This window comes from Phalacrocorax aristotelis, chromosome 1 (genome assembly GCF_949628215.1).
Source record: "Phalacrocorax aristotelis chromosome 1, bGulAri2.1, whole genome shotgun sequence".
In the NCBI taxonomy this organism is placed as follows: domain Eukaryota; kingdom Metazoa; phylum Chordata; class Aves; order Suliformes; family Phalacrocoracidae; genus Phalacrocorax; species Phalacrocorax aristotelis.
This window is the reverse complement of record NC_134276.1, coordinates 191,033,652-191,053,915: the sequence shown is the minus strand read 5'-3', so window position 1 is coordinate 191,053,915 and position 20,264 is coordinate 191,033,652. Positions and strand designations below refer to the sequence as shown.

At 41.3% G+C, this 20,264-nt stretch overlaps 1 protein-coding gene and 1 long non-coding RNA gene across 2 annotated transcripts in view; one reads left to right on the top strand and one right to left on the bottom strand.

Annotated features, from left to right (window-relative positions):
• The window catches only part of CAPZA2 (capping actin protein of muscle Z-line subunit alpha 2), a 32,006-nt gene extending 26,200 nt beyond the window's left edge, over positions 1 to 5,806 (bottom strand). Inside the window, exon 1 of the mRNA XM_075081119.1 lies at positions 5,698 to 5,806. Coding sequence (XP_074937220.1) covers positions 5,698 to 5,736 — 39 coding nt within the window. The 5' untranslated portion in view covers positions 5,737 to 5,806. The remainder of the gene's footprint in view (positions 1 to 5,697) is intronic.
• LOC142051720 (uncharacterized) overlaps positions 5,019 to 20,264 on the top strand; it is a 51,162-nt gene continuing 35,916 nt past the window's right edge. Inside the window, exon 1 of the long non-coding RNA XR_012658609.1 lies at positions 5,019 to 5,603. This is a non-coding gene — a long non-coding RNA (uncharacterized LOC142051720). The remainder of the gene's footprint in view (positions 5,604 to 20,264) is intronic.

The window sequence follows — 20,264 nt, the reverse complement described above, 5'->3', positions numbered from 1 at the left end:
CAATAAAATACTAGGAAAAGTTCTGACCGTGGGTGTAGTCAAACATTGCAACACATCACCCAGACACCCTGTAGAGCCTCCATCCTCGGAGATATCCAAAACTCAAAGTGAAAGCCCCTAAGCACCTGACCTAAGTTGGCCTGCTTTGACCAAGCAGCATTCAGGTTATCTCCATAAGTCTCTTCCATCATGTATGCCTCTACAAACAAATGAAGTTATCTGCAGTTATACATACGTTATATGATAATTTTTTCAGACATTGCTGAACACTTCTGTACTTTCCCAAAAGCAATTAAAATTCCTTTCCTGGCCTTCAATCTCACGGGTATTAACACATTTTTTTTTAAAAATTAAGTCCTAACTCAAGTCAACACACTATGGTATCTCAGCATGTATATAAAAATCTTAATCTTGGGAGGACTACTATATTGAGAATTACACGTCAGTCTGAGAAGCACTCCCAACTTCCTCATTCTTATTAAAGAATTCCTTCAAAACGTTATGAAAGTGTAACCACTATGTTTAACCTCACCTTTGTAAAATCAGTTCTTTCTACAAAACTGCTGTTAAATTTCACTTGTGGAAAAAATGTTAACTTTCACAGTCTTGATAATGTAGTAAATTAAGCAGGAAATATGCTTAAAAGTAACTGAGTTACTTCACATTTAAGTATTAAAGGTTTTCCAACCGGTCATCAGAACCTGCTACAGCATTTCCAGTTCCATTCAGAATTTAAATATAAACAAGAACCAGAGAGCTCCCAAGGTGTTCCAGCTAGACACTTTAGCCAAGCTGCACCTTTAAATAGAAAACAAAGCATACACTGATGAACTAAAAAGAACGAACATTAAGGACACTTGCAAAACTTTACCTTAAGTTTACCTTACAGATTACAGTGCAATTATACCCAGAAAAGACTATTGAAATCCTGCTTCTACTTCAACACATTCTGCTTCTAATCATCTATGGCCTCCAAGTCTCATTCCTGGGAACTCCAAAAATCAGAATTTGAGATCCTTCCAAAATGAAAGATTCAGAGCACATGTAATGCTTTAATACATATACAGATTTTTTAAAAGTAACAGTTTTTCATCAAAAAATTCTGTTAATTCTTCTGAGGCAGTTTCAGGGAAAAGGTTTATGTTTGCATGCAGAAATACCTGAACCTCCCACATTGGTGGGCTTTTTTGACAGCAGATCTCACTTGTGTGTATGTGTATTATGTTTTAAAGATGAAGTTACACACAAGAGAATGCACTTTACTGGCATAGACTTTTCACCTCAAGGCACTGACTAAAGAAACAAGTTTTCCTTAAACAATCTGAAAAAACTACGCTGCAGAATTTTGTTGGTGTAAGACATCCACCTTTATTACTCAGATTTGTAGGTTTTGACACCTAATTTAAGAAGTTACAAAGTTACCCAATGCACCAGGAAATACCTGGAAGCAAGGCTGGCTCATTTTCATAAGCAGGACTACTTCCTCATCAGAAGAGAAGTTTTGCTCTAATTACAGCAGGCTGACCTCCTGTTAAACCCCACCTTAGTCAATATGCCTTCCTGAACAAGTAGAACCACTAAGCCACAACCTTACTGAAAGGGGTGTGGTTCTTTTTTATAAAATCATGTTTGACATTTCCGATGTTTATACGCTCTGCACTTTAAGGAATGCAAGAGCTAATTTTGCATTAAAAAATTTTATGTGTTAACCTTTCCTCCCTGAAGGCATCCTGATTTTCTCAGGCTTTATCTTGGTATAAACACAGCTATTTTATTCCTGTGCTTTGCAGAGAACAGGATTCAGGTCAAAAAAAACCCAAAGCAAACCTACAGTAAACACATCCCTCCGAGTCACCAAAAATGGACTACAGAACACTAGTTTTATGATTTAAATAGCTTTAGTCTTGTTTTGCATCTGTGCTGTTTGTTAATGAATATTTACATTAGTAAATGCAACTTTTACAGTAAAATCAGTACCTTCCATTAATCACTGCCTATATTCATGTAGATAAATTGTAGCTTTTATACTCACACTAATATGCCCATTAGAAAGATTTTTATACATACTTATTAGTCAGACATAGCCACAGGTAGGAAAACAATTTCTACAGAAACTGGCATAAAATTAAACTGCAAAAAACAGTTACCAGACTTGAACAAAAGTCTTAACAATACTTGTTAATTGAGGATGCATAACCCATAGGAAGGTCACAGAAGTGATGCCCTCCCACCTACCTAAAAGCTTCTGAACTTTCAGTGACCTACGAGAATAAAGCAACCACAAAACACTGTGTATCACAAAAACTGTTTTCAGCACTGGAAAACCCCTGGTACTGGATGCTAAAGCCAGTAACTTTCACTAGCAATGGCCCAACTTCAGATCTTCAGATGTACACAAATCTCACACACTGTATTTAGTTCTCAGATTTTTTTCTAAAAGAGCTTTTCCAAGTTTATCCTCATGCTTACTATCATAATTTTGAAAGATAAGCAAGGATTCAAAAATCTCATGCTAAAATGTGACTCTAAGGGATAAGACTGGGTTCAAAACCAGTTACACAATCTTGCATACTGAGATCACGTTCTTTCTGGCAACTGGCTCTTCTCCTTCCTTGATTTAGAGCTTCTTTACCTGAATTGTAACTCTCTGTTTTGCCACTATTCCAATTCATGCCTTTTCTGTATTCTCAATTACACTAAATACTACAAGTTTTAAACCTTTATTATGTTAGAGCTAACTATTAGCCATCTTAAACTGTCTACTAGATAGCAAGAGGAAGGTGTAGCCACTACAAATGGAACTGCTTACTGCCTTTGCAACACTTAAATCTACTGACTATACACGCAGAAAGTCATGAATCAAAGACCTTTCAGATACTTGTCTTATTGCTACATCACTTGATCTCCTTTACTTATGCTTTCACAGCATAAGTAGTGAAAGGAGTCTGGTACAAAAAAGTTCTGTTATTTTGTTAACCTTCTTCCCTCCTCCAATTTCAGCAGTTTTGACCAGTGTAATATTTATATCTCTATAGAAGTTACCTACAAAACTATACCACCACTGTCATCTGCATCAGCCTTCAGTGCCATATCATAGGAAAAAAGTACATAAAGGAGCAATGCAATTTATTCCCCATGAAAATGAACGTTTGTCTGTTTGCCTCTGCTCCTACATTTACAGTTCCAACCCGATGGATGAGAAAGGTGTGCTTTTCAAAGGCTAACCAGCCGATTTTCTTTTTAGCCTAGTAAAACTGAATGCTTGAGATAACATTTTTGTGGAGTTAGACAAGTTTTAACTTCAAAAATATTTGCAATGTCTTTTATAACAAGTGTCAATTGAGAGATCAGAAACTAATCAAAACTGAAGAAACTCAGGTCAAGATCTTAATATGTATTAAGAACGTGCACTTCTAAATTTCATTCTTTATCTTCATTTAATGGCTCAGTAGAGGGCAAATCTGTCCCTCTACTCTGTTAAAATCACAGTAACTTACACTCCCCCAAAATATTTTACTCTAAACTGAATATTCGTCCTCTATTTAATCCGCTTAAAGCACACAACCATCTAGATCTTAGTTTAATACCATCAGAAAATCACTAAAGCTTTTCAGCAATACACATTTTTGTTGTAAAATGATAGCACAACTTAAACGTATCAGAATTAAAATCTTAAGGCATCACAAGATTTGCATGGATATTTGTCTCCTTATCCAAGAGTTTGCAGTGTTACCTATTTTTGCTTTATTAGCCAATAAAATATACTGCCAGGCTTAGGAAATTCCACTCATACAGGACAATCAATTTTATATGGGACTGAAGCAGATAAAGGGATCAATTTAAATTTACAATGGAAGAGTGCTGATTCTAGTCACTTATACCAAGCCAGGAAGCATCTCTGGAAGGTCTGTACCCATTTTGGGGGAAAAGAAACACTGGAATTAATGGATAGAAGAAGGTTCAGAACTTAACTTCATCAGTCACAAAAGCACAGGCAGTGCTTCTCAGATCACAGAGGCAAGATGAAACTACCATTGTACGTTTTATTATTTGACAGAACAAGAGGCAATAGGCAGAAAAATAAACACAGGAGGTGCCATCTAGCATAAGGAAACAGTCTTTACTGCAAGGGTGACCAAGCACTGGCACAGGTTGCCCAGGGAGGTTGTGGAGTCTCCATCCTTGGGGATTTCCAAAAGCCATCTGCACATAGTCCTGGGTAGCCTGCTCTAGATGACCCTGCTCGAGTGGGGGGGTGGGGTGCAGATAAAATGACCTCCAGAGGTCCCCTCCAACCTCAACCATTCAATGATGCCAAGATAACTTGTAGTCTAAGTATTTCAAGCACACCCTCTAGGAACAATGTACTGAATTCGAGGTACTTGTATTTTCTACAATGGTTTGAAAGAATCATGGAGTACCACATACACTTCTTGACTAAATTACTACTTGTACCAATGGAGATGTGACATATGAATATGAATTACGTTGGGAAGGGCACAGCCTTCAAGCCTCCTGGGAAAAAGACAGTGAGATTCCAGCACTATGCATCTCTTGGCAGACCAGTGCATCTCTAGTTCTGAAATGTGGTCCTGTTAGCCTCAAACATGCAGAAAATCTGCCTTACTGTAACAGCCAAGACATTTTAGACATCCTTCTTCTAACTTCAAAGAAGTTAGAAACATCATTTGTGGGTGTCTCCTACATTTAAGTCATCTCACAGCTTCCATAGCCAAGAAAACCTATGTTTTTAAGGTCGGGAATGAAGAATACTGTGCATAAAGACGTGAGCAGTGCACCAGCACCAATGCACACATAACACCACACCCAAGCTCTTTAACAGGCAGCTGCTGTGAAGCTGGATCCAAGGGGGAGGACAAGGAGCATTGAAAATTGAGGTCTTACAAGACACTCTGCTCCTCGATTTTTCTGGAAAAATCTATCTTAACCCTAAGAAGTTTCCAGCTGCCACGAAGAGAGACTACACGTACATCTCGTTCACACAGAACCCCTGCTCCTTGACCTTACGCTTCCCCAATCGCTGTCTCCTAATAGGAAGTAAAACAGCCTTCCTCATCCCCACACCCCCGCTCCTCTCCCAAACCTCCCGTACCCCACCTCCTCCCGGAGCCCCCGGAGGTGAGAGGGGCGATGGCCACGGAAGGCCCCGCTCGGGGGTCCGGGCGCGGCGCGGAGCCCCTCTCCGGAGGGCAGGGCCGGTGCTGGGGAGCAGCCGGCTGCAAAGGGCAGGAGGCCTCGGAAACGGGAAGCGGAGGTGGGGGAAGGGGAGCGGAGAGGCCTCGGCAGGCTCTTTTCTGCCTCCCCCCGCCGGCCCCCACTCACCGGTCCCCCGCCGCACACCGGGCGGGGGCGGCGGCACACAGCGGCCCTGCCCGCCGCCCCGGCGGCACCGGGAGCCCGGCAGAGCCACCGCCGCCTCCGGAGACCGGGCCCCGCCCCCGCCGGGCCCACACCGTACAAGGAGCGGCGGGAGATGCGGCGGGGCCAGCCCTCCCCCCCTCCCGGCCTCCCGCCGACCCTCCTCCCGCCCCCACGGCTGACAGGCCCGGCAGCGGCGCCACCGTAAAAACACGAACCACAGGGTAAGAGCCGAGCGCGCCCCGCCGCCTGCCACCTCAGAGGGCAGGGGGACGAAAGGGCGACGCGGCCGAGCACGGCGCCCCCACCCACCCCTACCTTCTCCTCGTCGGACAGCTGCTCCTCCAGGTCCGCCATCTTCCCTCTGGCTCCGGCCGCCGCCCCCGCCTCCTCCCTCCCAGGCAGGAAGGGCGGGGCCCCCCGCGTCTTGCGCCGCTCGCCGGGGAGGTGGCCTCTACGCATGCGCAGGCGAGGGGGGGGTCGACGGGGCGGGGGGTCCCACTGTGGGGCGGGGGAGGGGAGCGGGGGGGGGGGGCAGGGTCGGACGGACGGGCGGACACACAGACAGACAGACAGAGAGAGAGATAGACAGACAGACACAGCGTCTGTCTCCGGGGGGCGCGGGGTGGTCCTCGCTGTGGCGCTTGCTCGGGGGAGGAGGGACGAGTGGGTCGAGGAGGGGAGCAGGGCCTGCTGCGCCCCTCAGGGTGGCTTCAGAATGAAACGTAGGGGCTCTCATCTCTGTTTTAACAGCAAAATGAGGCGTTTGAGTAAGATCGCCGGAAATTTGAGCAGGCAAAACTAAAAGTCGCCAGTTTTCAGGCATCCCCTTGGCAGCATGCTCGATGCGGGTCAGTGGATGCGGGTGCTGGGGGCAGCGGAGCCAGGCATTTGGGAGGCCGGGTTGGCTGGAGTGCCCGGCTGTGTGCAGGAAGGGTTCTGGAAAGCTCGGTTTGATGCCAGCAACGGAGGCTGAGGAAATATATTGTGTGAGATGATTTGTACCATAGAAGATTGGACATGGGAAAGGAATGTGGTCAATGGGAGGAAATGGGAAAATAAATAGATTGGATGTTTTTTTGCAAGAGTAAGAAAATGTTAAAAGAGTGTCTTCCAGAGGTGTGATGTTGCAAGTATGTAGAGAGCCTTTTGAGATGACGGCTTGCAAGGATTGCCTGGAAGAAGACATAATGGACATTTCAAGGAAAACTGTAATAGAGGAAAGAAAATATTTATGTAGCTCAAACCATGTGGGTTTGAGGCCAGTAAAATTCGGTATCGTCTTCCAACAGTGACCTGGGGCGGATGCCTAGGGAGTGGTGAGAGAGCAAGGCAGTATGTGTTGGCACTTTCTGGGAATGCGTCCTCACTCCCAGCCAGCTGTGGTGCAGAAGATGGTTATCCTCCTCAGCGACTTCATTCTAATGAGGATTGTTGAACTATTCTTCAAGGGTCAGGTAGACAGTGGGAAGTTTTGTCTTCTTGCAGGAGCAAAGTCAGACTGGGAAAACAGACAAGCAGGAGAAACTGCTTTGATAATGATCTGTTCTGACAACAGTCAGACAGTTGCAGACTTCATTCTGCAGAAGGTGAAAAACTGCAGAGGCCTAAAAAGGAAACCAAAAGAGGAGTCAAATGACCTTCTTGAGAAATCATTCCTGTTCCTTGTGTTCTTTCTGGTGTTAGCCAAGTAGAGTTGTTGGGTTTTGTGGAACAGCAGGATCAAGTCTGAATAAAATTGGGTAGCTGTAGGCTTCAAGCCATTAATATGGGTGCCAATTTCCTGGATGATACAAGAGCAAGGACAGCTGAGAGAACAAAATAAATATCCTCATTCCACATTCTAAAAAAGGATGACCCTAAAGCATTATGAAGTAAATCCAAATGTTACATTGTTTGTAGGTATAATCTTTCAGTTTATTGCATCTTAATGTTAGGAAATTCAAATATGTAAGGCAGTTCGGAGCTTGAGAAAGATTACATGATTAGTATAACAAAGTTAGCGGGTAGAGTCTTGCATGATGTTGAAATTGGTGGTTAGACCTTGTTCTTCAGGATGGAAAAGGTAAGGACTGGTGTATTATGCCAGAGCAGCCATTGGCTGTTTCAAAGTCAGAGAAGTTTCAGAAAAGTAAGAACTTAATAAAGTTCTGATTCTTTAAATGAAATATGGTCTGCCATGGACCACCTGATCTTGCTAGAAAGTAAGTTGAACAACTTAACGGTCTGTTCCTAATGTGTGGGAAGAATAAAGTTTTTATTGTTACTTCAGACTGAAGGAAGTGTGCTGGAGGAATTATATGTCCAATGAGAACTCTTTGGGAACATTTAAAAAATACATTTTCTTAATGTTCAACACAGTGTACTGCACACCAGTTATGACGGACAAGGAAAAGCTGATCGTTGACTGGAAAATCACAGGTGTCAAGATACATCTAAGTCAGTCATGATTAGTGGTGTGAATGTACCCAGCTTCTAGCCAAAGGATCTTGTCATGCTACAGTGTTCATCTCTTCTTTCTGTCTTGAATGAGTATTTGTACATAATGATTAATGCTGTCACGAGCAGTATAGCAAAACGTTGCCAGTATCTGTAGGATTTTGAAAGGCTGTCATTCTAGATGCCCTGACTGGACTGTTGCATGGAAATGAAGGAAAGTGGTATTGGACAAGAAGTCATTACAGTCAAATGGATATGTAGAAATTACAATGGCACCAAAAATCAATATATGAGCAAAGGATGAAAATGAAAAAAAGTCAAAATAATGAATGTACAAGTTGGACAACGTGACCAATTCAGGAAAGTTGAAAGATATAAAATACCCGTAGCCATGGACGATAAAGATAACGGACAGTAGTCTATTCATTCAAGAGCAAAATAAAGGACAACAGAACGTAATGTTTGGTAAGGCCATTGCTAGATGCAGAGTGGTGAAGTGTAGAGCAGAAAATGTACATCTAAAGGATGTTTGGTTTTGGAACATCTCACATATGTTATTTGGACTCAAAAAGCAGTGGTCTGTAGCAGAGGAAAGCATTGTGCAACATTCAGTTTCTTGCAACAGGGCTTTATAAATTCCACCCAGGAGTCTTAAGAGTAACTTGATGTGGAGGTTTGTGAAATGCTTCCGTTAATTTTTAACACACCTTGGGATTTTCCAGCTGGGGATGTTGCCAAGGATGTTGCTTTATTTAAAATGTATTAATAGGGTAGTTAAAAAGGTAGATCGTACCAGAAAAATGTGAATAGTTTTCTCATAAGATAACATATCTGGTGGATGTACCATGTTTACACTGGTTTTTTTCCTTGCAGTTTGCTGAATTAGCATGATGAAATGAATGGTTCAGAGGAGGACTGTGTAGTCATCCTAGATACTAATGGGAACCTTCTGCATAGTGCCCGGGCTGGTGCTTTACTGTGACCTTAGGACTTAATGGGAAATGAATAATCATGCAGAAATAAGTACCGTTCTTGCACTGTGACTCAGTGTTTTGTGTGTCTTTTCAGGAAGAGTATGGAAATTTCTGAGGGAATTTCAAGGAGGACTAAAAGAGAGCAAATTTCAGGATATGAGGCTTAAGGATGTCAAGATTAAGAAGTGACTTAGGAAACAGCAGTGACACCTGAGTTAGTTTGGAATTTATATGCATCTTATCTGAAGTTATACATATTTACTTGCTGTTTTAAATGGAGTACAGCCTATTTCCAGCCAGTAAATCTTCTCATGCTATAAAATTCACCCACTTTAGGGATCTTTTTCATGTGCCAGTGTCTCTGTGCATTGATCAAAAGTTAATTTGCACTACAATCACATACAGAACAGCAAAACATCCTTTTGCTAACTGGCCGGCTCATATCTTAGTGTATGTCTAGTCATGAAGCTCACTGTGGGCTAGCAGATCCATCTGATCAGCAGTGTGTGGTTTACTGATGCAATGAGAGAAAACAAAATGAATTAAAAAGAAAAAAAAAGCAGCTATTGAGTTTTCCTTAATCTAATCGGACACGATAGGGCTACCAGTCAAGTATCTTGCTATTTTGCTGTACTGCTTCTGTAATTTCTTTCTGTATTGACTCTGTAGGGCCAGACCCCTGGCCTTTGGGTAGCACTCGGAGGAAGGGCACAGCAATCCTTCCTGCAAGGTCTCCCTGCAGGGCTGTCAAAATGGCTTGAGGGAAGTGCAGTTTCTGTGCTAAAGCCATCCTGAAGACTGGTGAGGAGGCAATGGGACATAGGGGTTGGCACAGCACACTTCTTCTGGCCTTCTGTACTGGCCCCAAAGACTGAGATGAACAATGCAGAAAAAATAAATTACATTTTCATTCTTTTTATTCAAGACAGGTGATTGACATTGACCTAATGCATCTATTCAGAGGACAAATTAATGGGAAGTATATTTGGTGCCTACTTCTTTAATCTGGAGGATGTACTACTCTCCATGTACTAGACTCCTTTGTTTCCTAGGACAAAGGTGGACTCTGGCCAAGCTCCGAGACCCGCTCAGATGGTGCTCCTGGCAGTGGGACAGGAGGAGTGCTCAGAAAGGTGTGGCAGGCTGTGTCCCTGCTGCCTGCTCCTTTCTGTGCAAGTGTCTCCCTGCATCCTGATACCTGTTGGTATAAATCCTCACATTTCCTGCGTGTTGGTGGGAGGCATACTCAGGTTCCTGAGATTCCCAAATACATATCCGATCTTAGGGCCTTGGGAATTGCCTGCCAATTTGTGTCCGTATTTTGGAGGGTTGGTGTTTGCAAACCTCACAATTTGCTCCTTGTACCTTATAGAACCTCAGCAGTGAAAGCAAATAGGTTTGTTCTAGAGAAGTTGAATGTTAAATCCTTACAACAGTGTTGGAAAGAAAGCTGTGACAGGAAGAAAACTATAATAAAGTGCAACTGTAGAGCAAACCTGAGACTGAGCTTCCCTCTTAAAAACACTTTGGATCTTTTAGGCCACAGCAGACATTCAAGAGGATGACTCAGTAGCCCTTCACCTACTGTGGAAGTCCCATTTAGAGTCATAGAACAGACCGTGTTGGAAGGGACCTTGAAAGATCATCTGGTTCAACCTTTTGTGGGAAAGGGAGCATAGGTGAGATTATCTAGCACGCGTCCAACTGCATCTTGAAAACCTCCAGTGATGGGGACTCTACCACTTTCCTGGGGAGTTTGTCAATGATTGTTCCCACTGTAAAAAATATCTTTCTTACATCAAGATTTTTGTTGATACCTTAGAATCTACTGTCCTTTGGTTTATTTGCTCATGAAGTTCACAGTCTTGCTTACTGTGGCATTTTTAAGATTCTCACAACATTCTTTATGCTTCACAACCATAATATTTTTAGAAGTTTTTTGAATTTTCCATAATATTCTTATGTTTTTCATGGAGACTATGCATGTCATAATTATTTAGATGACAAACTCGATACTGAGAGTTTTGGAGATACTGGATTTTTTTGGTCAGTTTTAGGGGCCTTTATTACCACATTTACCCTAGCAGCTCATTTTAGGATCCTCTTAGGATTGCATTCCGATCTTATCCAGGCTTGCTGTGTGACTTCCTACTCTGTTTCTATTCTTGGGAGTTTTCTTGGCATCTTTCTCCAACCCGTCCCCTCCAAGAATAGTCAGCTATATATCTTGCCTTATGTAATTCAAATTCAAAGTCTTGCATTTGCCTTTCTTTTGACATGTACCTATGTGTTAGGAATTAGATACCAATGTTGTTTCTTAGGTTTATCTCAAAATGCTGGCCCATAGTTTACTTTGCTGGTTACAAGATTTAGTTCTCCCATAAACTGAGGTGCTTCGAAGCAGATACACTCTTTCAAGACAAAGAGTGGGATTATTTATTTGCGGTATGGAATTCTTATTCAGGGATGGGAATGCACAAAAGCAGGGTGAAAAAGAGCATGTGTTGAGCATGTGTTGAGGATTTAGAGGAAGGCAACCAAAGGAAGGAAGTACACCTGAGTCTTTGCTGCTCCTGCTGCAGCAGAGATAAGGAGGTTGCAGGTCTTTGAAGGCAACAGGCAATAGTGCAGCAGCATCTGCCAAGAGCTGAAGGCAACAAGAAGACGATAAGGATGAAGTGCTGCATACTAAAACATCTACTTTTGGTTCTAGTCAGTCCAAAGCTATCTTTTGGAAGGAGGAATGCTTATATAATCTTCATTCATGGGGTATGTGTCATTAGGTTTCTCCTAATGTGCTTGTTATCTTTGCTGTCTTAGTATGTTGACTATTTTAAAGTCCCAGTGTTAGCTTTTAAAATGTTGTCTCTACCTGCCAAATTCTCTACTTCACCTGTCCTTTGACTTCTTGAGTGTATTGTTTGATAAAATTGTCAGAATTGCAAAAGTGCTTAATTCAAAATTCTCTGATGAAAGACTCCAGATTTCCTTCCGAAATGTAAAATGAAGTACTGTCAAGCAAAGAAGATTAGTGACTGCTTATTAAACATTTTTCATTACAGAATATCTTCTCTCAATGCTAATTTATTTAATTCTGATGCAATGGAAGGAACAACAGCGTAGTAAAAATGCATTCTAAAATTATTCTTCAAGTTAGCAGTGCATGATAGATTGCCAGTACTGAGCAATTTTAGGGGTTTAAATTACAGCACTGGAGTTTTCAGGAAAAATAGGACAACTAGAAAAGTTTTCTCTAGCATTGTTTACAGTGTCTGTGGAAAAGTTGCTGACTTAAACATTAGTCTGTGCTACAGTGATAAATATTTTATTGATAAATTGTATCATAGTCATGTGCTCTGACAGTGGTTTAGAAGGAAGAGTTTTAGCATGTCTGTTTTACAGCCTGTTCTTTTTTTTCTTTTTAAATCAATTGCCTATAGACAGGTACAGCTAGAGGGTTTCAATGAGAACATTTACAAATTGTAAAGCGTTCAAAGAATAACCAGGGGCTAGAAAATGTGAGCAATCCAATCTGGTTAGTTTTTCAGCAAAAAGCTCTAAAGGTTTGTGAGTACTTATTGGGAGATCAGTAAGTTGTTAATAGGATGTTTTGGTGTATTAGGATATTACAGGTTTCACGGCCAGAAGTTCAAACAGTTAAAACAAATTCAGGCTAAAAATAAACTTAGTATTAATAAATAAACTTAGTAGAAATTGTGAGAGTAGTTGACTACTGGAACAATTTAATCAAGGCAACACTGGCACCAGCAATTTTAGAGTAAACGTTGACCGTTTTTCTAAAAGATATATTCTAGAGTTCAGCAAGGACTTAAGGAGTCTTGTGGCCTGTGTGGCAGAAGAAGGTAGCAAGGAAAATACTGAATAATCCTCTCTGACACTATGGCATGATTCTCTGAGCCCTTTTCCTGTTCAGCAACTGATTGAGTGAAACTCAAGTGAGAACAGAAGAGCCAAAGAAGAGAGGATATTGTTGGAGTGTAAAGAGCTGGATCCAGCGAGGATGGAGGACCGAAATGGGATCTGGCTTTTGAAAGGGAGTGAAGAAAAAGCACCAGGGAAATTACTGAGGTAGGAGTGGGTATTAATGAAACAGGGAAGACCAGGCACAAATAGAAGGTTTGTAAAAAGGTTTAGTAGAGTATTTGAAATGGGATTATTTGGGGAGTATATTTGATACCTAACCTGAGTCTGAGCTGGTGACCCTCGGCTCCCATTACATCAACAGGGAGAAGTAAGCACTCCAAGGGTGAGATTCATCTGACCTAGTTAAGACGTCTGTTTTAGGATAAGATTATTGTCTGTAATGAGGTGGCTAGTTCAGACCCAGCTGTCTAAATATTAGGTGCCTGTGTTATGACAGCCAAATCGCCTTTCAGTGTTAAAAGATAAATGGGCAAGAAGGTGATGGACCAAGGAAGGGAGACAAGGGCTATGGGAAAAACACAAAGGACAGCTGAAGTTATGAGGCTAAGGGAAGGGAGAAAGGGCTACACTTGTAATTCAGCATTGCTCTGTGCTCCCCAGGGAACCTGTACTCAGGGAGTTAAACCTCACACTTATCCACAAAGGACTTTGTACTAAGAGGGCTCTATTTCTGTATTGCCTTTATTGAGGCTCCTACTTGGACATCAGGGATGCTGTATCGGTAGCTGTTGATAATACAGAGATAGAGCAGGATTAGGATTAACAAAGGGAGAGGACAGGATGAGGATTAGGAAGCAGGGGAGAATCAAAGTGTAAGGGTTCTGTACCCCATAATGGCTGAAGAGGGTCTTGAAGACAACTCTGCCTTACAATAGCTCTGAGACTTCTCCAGCCTGAACCAGTCTAGCTCTCCTTTAGTGTACATCATTTGTTTGCCTTTGTGCTGTAACCAGGATAGGTTGGGAAGAGAAGGGAGGACCAGGAGGAAGCAGAACTAAGGAAAGCGAAGGAGCTGGAACACTGCTCTCCCCAGCCATAACTTGTTACAGGAATAGGCATTAACTCACAGGAATAGAGCAGCCACCTGATTTTTAAAAGCTCCATGAGAAAACATAAGAATTCCTTTCCTTCCCTCTCACTGAGCCTGGTTCCTGTTTATATTTTTAGTTATTCCTTTCTGAAAAAAGGAAAGTGTAGTCTACTAGCTGGATTTATTTACTTTCATTTTAAAGGAGACATTGTTTGGCAATTTTATTTTTCAACAGGAAATGGCAAATGTGCTGATTTGTTTAATGAAGTTGAGATTCACTGGGGGAGTCCAAATTCCCTTTTTTTTTTTTTTCACTCTTTATAGAACTGAATGTCTTATGAAGATAAAATCTCAGTAAAGGTAAACCATGCAAGCAGATGTGACTGAAGGGCTAAGAACTTCTGTGCCTGTGTAGAGAAAAATGCCTCAGAGGCACTGGTACTTCAAGCTGCTTAACAGTAGCCTGGGTCCTTAATTTTTGATCTTGGTGTCACATGGAAGAAGAAATAGTAGGAAGAGGAGTTAGGATTTGAAGTAAAGCAATGTAATTCTATTCTTGATTGTTTGGCCCCAAATGGTGCACAAAATTAGTACTTGAGTACACTTGCTTCTGATCTCAGTAAAAGTCCTGAATGCTAAATACCTGTGAAAATCAGGACAGTGCCCAAATGTTGATGTGGGAACACAACTTCAGTCATCTACTTTTGAAACAGTTGCCATGTTGTGTGTTGATAAAATCATATTAATTTATTAAAAAAGGTTTTTTTAATTATTATTCTGCCCTGTTTAGTGGGAGAGTGGTACAGATGGTGGTGCAATTTGCCTATAGCAGTCATGTAAACCCTGTCCTGCAGAGCTCACCTGTGGCCTTAGAGCCCAAGATCTTCTTCCTTCAGAGATCTGTAATTTCTTATCTCTGCACAGGGACATGATGAAACCACCTTAGATGTAAAAGAAACAGAGGAATTTATCTTACCATTCTTTAGCAAAAGTAGCCCTATATATGACTGTAATAATTTCATTGTTCTCAAATTTATGGTGCTTCAGAAATTAGTAGGTCTCTGTCCAACTACAAGAGAGCCAGGATTTCACCCGCCTGGATCTGAAGTTGATGATGACCATGGGCCTTTTCAGGTAGGATCAGATGATCAAGAATCAAGGGAGGAGGTTACAGACAAATCGGGAGTGTGGGAGGGAATGCAAAGTTGTATATATCTATATATGGTCTCAAGAGAGCATTTATTTTGTTTGGCTTTAAAACCCCCATTTTCTTATTTTGAGGCCTCAATTTTGCACTTAATTGGCTTATGTAATAGTACAAAGGTCTGCTGCAAAGAACAAAATATGAGAAGCATAACAAAGCTCATTGCAGGACTTATCCATCGTAATTCATGCTTTTTTGTACTCAGCTGTGATCAGCTTCATAGGCTTCATATTGACACCCCTTTATTCAGTGGTTTACAAGGGAAAATTCCTGCCTCCTCCTCCAAGCATCTCCACTATTGATTATCTGTATGGGAATGGGATTTGGATTAGGTTAATAATTCTGTTTATTTCTGAGAAGTCTGTAAAAATGGAAGAAAGATGACTTTTTTTGTTGTAGTAAATAAGGATATAGGGATAGTTGGTCAAATTCTCCCTGAACTGGCATGAAAGACCACTGAAAAAGTCTAATGCAAAACCAGAGGAAATACATCCCACCATAATGCCCTCTGAGAAGTAATCTTTTGGTTAAGAACGGCTCAGAATAGAAGTAATACAAAGATTAAAGGTCAGATTATACTACCTTCATTTTTCCATATTCAAGAAATACACAGAGGAGTAAAACATTATGCTTACTTTGAAAAAAATGCTGCCATCTTCTTCTTTATGGCCCTTTAGAAAGCATTTTGTGAGAACTAATTGGGAGTGGAAAAATATTAAAACCAGAACTGTATTTTGGTAGTAATTAATAACTCACTAAAGAATTTCAATATCTAGATGAACTATTCTGAACAAAAGGAAATGCTTTTGATCCTAGAAAGGGAACAAAGTTTTATTCCACATGCACTTTAACCAGTTCTCTAATTTTTAGAGAATTGCATTCGCTATGTGTCTGTGCCTATTTTAACTCCTGTTGCTTCTGCTATAATGCTATCCCTGACTGATCCAGATCATTAGTCTGACAAAAAGCCTTATGTACTTTCTTTCCAGATGGTAAGCTCAGGCTTTTGCAGTCTGTAGAAAGTTAGTGCAAATACTGTGCTTCACTTCCTTCCTCACCAGACAATTTTGAACTTCTGGTTTTAGTTTCTCATGACGGATCAGGTTATACAGAAAAAAAAAGCAGTCTCATCCCTGTTGTGATGAGTAGAATGATGTGATGAAGAGTTACAGACAGAAGTAGGATATCCAGATATGTAAGGTAACACCATCTAGTGTGATGGAGAGGGGTCTATATTATCAATATTCTTTTTAAAAATTTTGTGGCCCACAAGTCAAAAGTAATTTTTAGGGAAAGAGGCCAAGGGAAGCAACAAGGAGCCTTTATAGAAGTTTCAAGTCAAACACGGGAGAAGACAAAGAGTTTTCTTGAAAATTTAATGGTGGAAGGATGTGAGACTGATAACCTATGAAATACCTAGAAGGAATGATAATGGGCAGGAGGTGGTGGGACTAGGTGAGCCGCTGTTTTTGTGTGCTGCTTACTGACATGATGACATGAAAAGCTGTTTCTAAACCTAGCTGAGCTTATTTACAGACCTGCTGTAAATGTGTCCAGCTTCCTCATGTGACCTATGTCTTATATCCAGCACTGGATGTTGTTTCTGTCTGTTCCCCTGTGTAGCGTGTGATGGTTGGGCCTGTATGTGTTCATTTCTGGTAGTTTTTAGCTCTTTGTTGCTACTTGTTTCTGGGTTTGGCCTTTCTTTTAGTCATGGTCTTTTCTTTGCTCTGATTCACATCAGGTTGCTGCTGCCACCATTGCTCCCTGCCTTTTGTGCTGTGACTTCTGCGAGTCAGGGAAGAAAGAGAAGACCTATGAAAGGAGTGGGAAAATGCGAGGGTGGGGAGGAGAGGGAAGCAGATCTCATGTCATGCTTTTTCCTTACAGCATATTGCCCTTCACAGTTTCCATGCAATACAGTCTGCCTCTTATGGTGGGCTATCTTCTGGGGAGAGGATTTTTCAGATGGGCTGTTAATAAACCCTCCATCTAGTCATAAAAGTCTTTTGCAGCCCTCTAAACTTGGCAAAGCTGGGTTTTGCATGTGTGCAGCAAAGGACCTGGTGGGGTCACCTGCCAGCGACCAGCCCTGCAGATGGCTGAGGCTGGGAGGGACGGTGGCAGGGGCCTGCTCCTGCCCATGGCGTGAGGTGGAAGGGAGCCGGCTAAGACAGGCCTGGTTTATGTCAGCCTGAGGGTTTGGTTTTGTTTTAACATTTACAGGAATTTCTGTTAGCAGAGCAAAACAAAACAAAAGGAAAGCAAAACAAATAGTGAGGTGGTTTCAGTGGGTGTCGATGGACAAGTTCCCCTGATGTTAGGGGAGGAGCTGATGAAGAAGACAGGGAAGAATTTCAGTCTTGACAAACCTGCAAAATCTGGAGGATGTGTGCTTGACTTCTGTGCGTGCTGCACACATCTGTGTGCCCAATGTTGTCTGAGACGTGCCTGACACTATTTTGTACGGATTAAAGATTAGTGATACCAGGCTATGGGTGCAAAAAACCCCTGGTGAAATATGAGTCCTTGGGGTAGAAAGGAATCTGAGGCAATTGGCATAGAGATTGTAATCTTTCTTTTCCTGCTGCAGGATATACGGCCTTTATTTTAGGTTCCCTTTTGTAGTTTAAGGCAATCTATGTTAAGAGCTGACAATGAATGTACATTAATCTAGTGTAGAGGGCCAAGTATGACGCTAGATCCAGTGGGAGGACTCTACAGTGTTTTGGGAGAAGGAAGCCAAGTCAGCATTCAGTGTTCCTGAAAGGGAACATTTAATAATAGGGGACATTAAAGCAGCCAGTGAGAAGCATAAATTTGGGTGGCAACAAAATGGAAGAGCAATTGTGTGGAATCGTGTCTTCTGCGAGGGCTCCTCATGTGGGTTGAACCCTGGCTCTTCTAGGAAAGAGGGTTTAGAAACAAGCCTACATGCTTTGTCAGTGACATATGGGCAACAAAAAGTTAATGGCTTACATTTTCCTGATAAAAATTATTAGTGTCCATTAGCAAGGGGTATATTTAGCAGATCCTAAACAGATACTACCCTACAAAAAATAAAGTGGTACTGTCCTTTTTTGATTTCTATTTTTTCTCACTGGTGTGTATACTTGTACACCTACTAAAAAGCCATGAAAGATATTCAGTGATTCTTATATAATGTATTTTAGTGCATATTGCAAAGGTACCATCTAAAGACAAAAAATAGATGTTCCAATGTAGCTGTTTTGAAACAGAAGAGTTTAGAAACCTGAGAATTACTGTCAATGTAGAACTTTTATTTATTTCAGTTAATTCACAGGTAGTAGTTAAATCTACTAATCAAGAAGATTTGTCTTTACAGTTTTATTAATTATACAGGCATAAATATGGTGTAAGACTCTGTCTGGAAGTTGCATATTACCCGATGGTAAGACTTGAGTCTTCAGGCATATGGAGTGTGATAGTAATTTCTCAGTCCTTTTTTGTTAGCATTAGGAAATAGCTGAAATAAAGAATGATGCAAGTGATTCTGTGTGGTGCTCTTTAAACACAGCGATGCACTAGATGGCACTGTTGGTTTTAGTTTTACTGCCGTCTTCCTCTTCTAGGGAACTTGTCTTAATTAGCTTCCTTTTGAAAACAAACATGCCGTTTCAACAGAGGGTCAGTGTACATTGTTCTGGGCTGCTGCTTTTATGTTTATAGTCATGTAATCAATATGTTGGAAGGGTAATTAATTTTTAACTTCAAGCCAATTGTAGATCAAATGCCAGTAGAGTTACTGGGTGGAGACAGTTTAATTTCTTTTGAAGTGATGATACTGATTAGCTGTAAAGGGTTTGCAGTGAGTTGCTAGAGATCCAGAAGACCTTCTGCTTTGAAATACTGGTGTTAACTTTAAAGTAACATTATTACTGTGATACAGATTAATGAGTTGTGGCATAATTCTGATAAAGTTCCTCTCATGTACTTGCTATGTTTTGTCCTGTCAATTCCTATTTCAAAGCAGCTTTATTTGCTTTGACTATTCTGTTCCTATCAAAGGGATGGTACAAAGTCAACATTAAATTGATCAAACTCACTTTCTGCTTTTCATCCCTTTTCTCTCATTATCTGTCTTCAGGGACTCTACAGGGCCCAGAGCTAAGGATGAGATGTTACCCTCCATACAGCAGCATATAGGGTACTGTAAGAAGCTGGGGGCTCTGAAATGTCTCCAACACATGTGTGTGGGGCACACTGGTGTCTTGTCCTCCCTTCCCTTTCTCCTGCCGTGTAGGGCAGCTCTGTCTGTCTGTCTCTCAGGTTTCTTACTTGGAGATACTTGCTAGCTCAATACTTTCAGCTTGTACCCTTGATGCTTCCTTGTGCTCTGAGCTGACTTTTCTTGATCATATTTTCATTCCTTCTCTCTCTTCCATCTTCTTCCTTGCCTCTGTTCTTCAACTTTCAAACAAATTAGAATCTCAACACTCAGCTGTCCATCCCTGTCTTATAACTTTAACATCTTCTTCCTGCTCCTTTTTTACGATCAATAAACGGGCCGTTTTCATGGATAGGCTATTGATCACTTCTCCAGGTGTCTGGATTCTTTCTGATCTAGTACCTGTGCTTTCCATTACATTAAAATTTTACTACAGGCCCTGGCTATCCATTCTTGGGCAAGTCTCAGAGCCTCTCTGCTGTCCTCGTCTTCCTTGATCTCTTGGCTGGCTTTTGATACTTTGATCATTTAATTGGATTTCATGCCAAGTAAAACCATGAGCACTGGTTTAATCTGAAATTAAACTTTTGTTTAGTCTAATGTTAAAAAATAAGGACAATTTAAAAAAAAAAACATTCCCTTTCTCTGAAAAAAGTCAGCCTCTCCTATTTTTGGGGCGTAAACTATTAACTGAATTCAGTCTGGACTGAACAGTAATTTCTGTCCTTTTGAGTCATACTTTTGAGTAAATCTTACCAGCTAACGGGACTGTGTTACTGAGCTGTGTTGTAAACGTCTCTCATTTCTGCTGGAACAAAGAATAGCCCACAGTATGGATGGACACAGCCATTAGCTACTGAGACTTGTTAGATTTTTAACCTTTTCAGGAAGACAAAATGTTATAAGGAGGATAATGATCAGCAGAGGTTAGGGTCCATGCCATTACATTTTCTGTCAGAAATTAAGATTGCGAGTAATAAAGGCAAGACTGCAGTTACTGTGGCAGACTGCTCTGTAGACTGTAGTCTACAGTTGTTTTTAAGATATTAGATTAAGATAATGAAATTTATTCTAGTTTTGAGACAAACTAGAGATGGATATTTG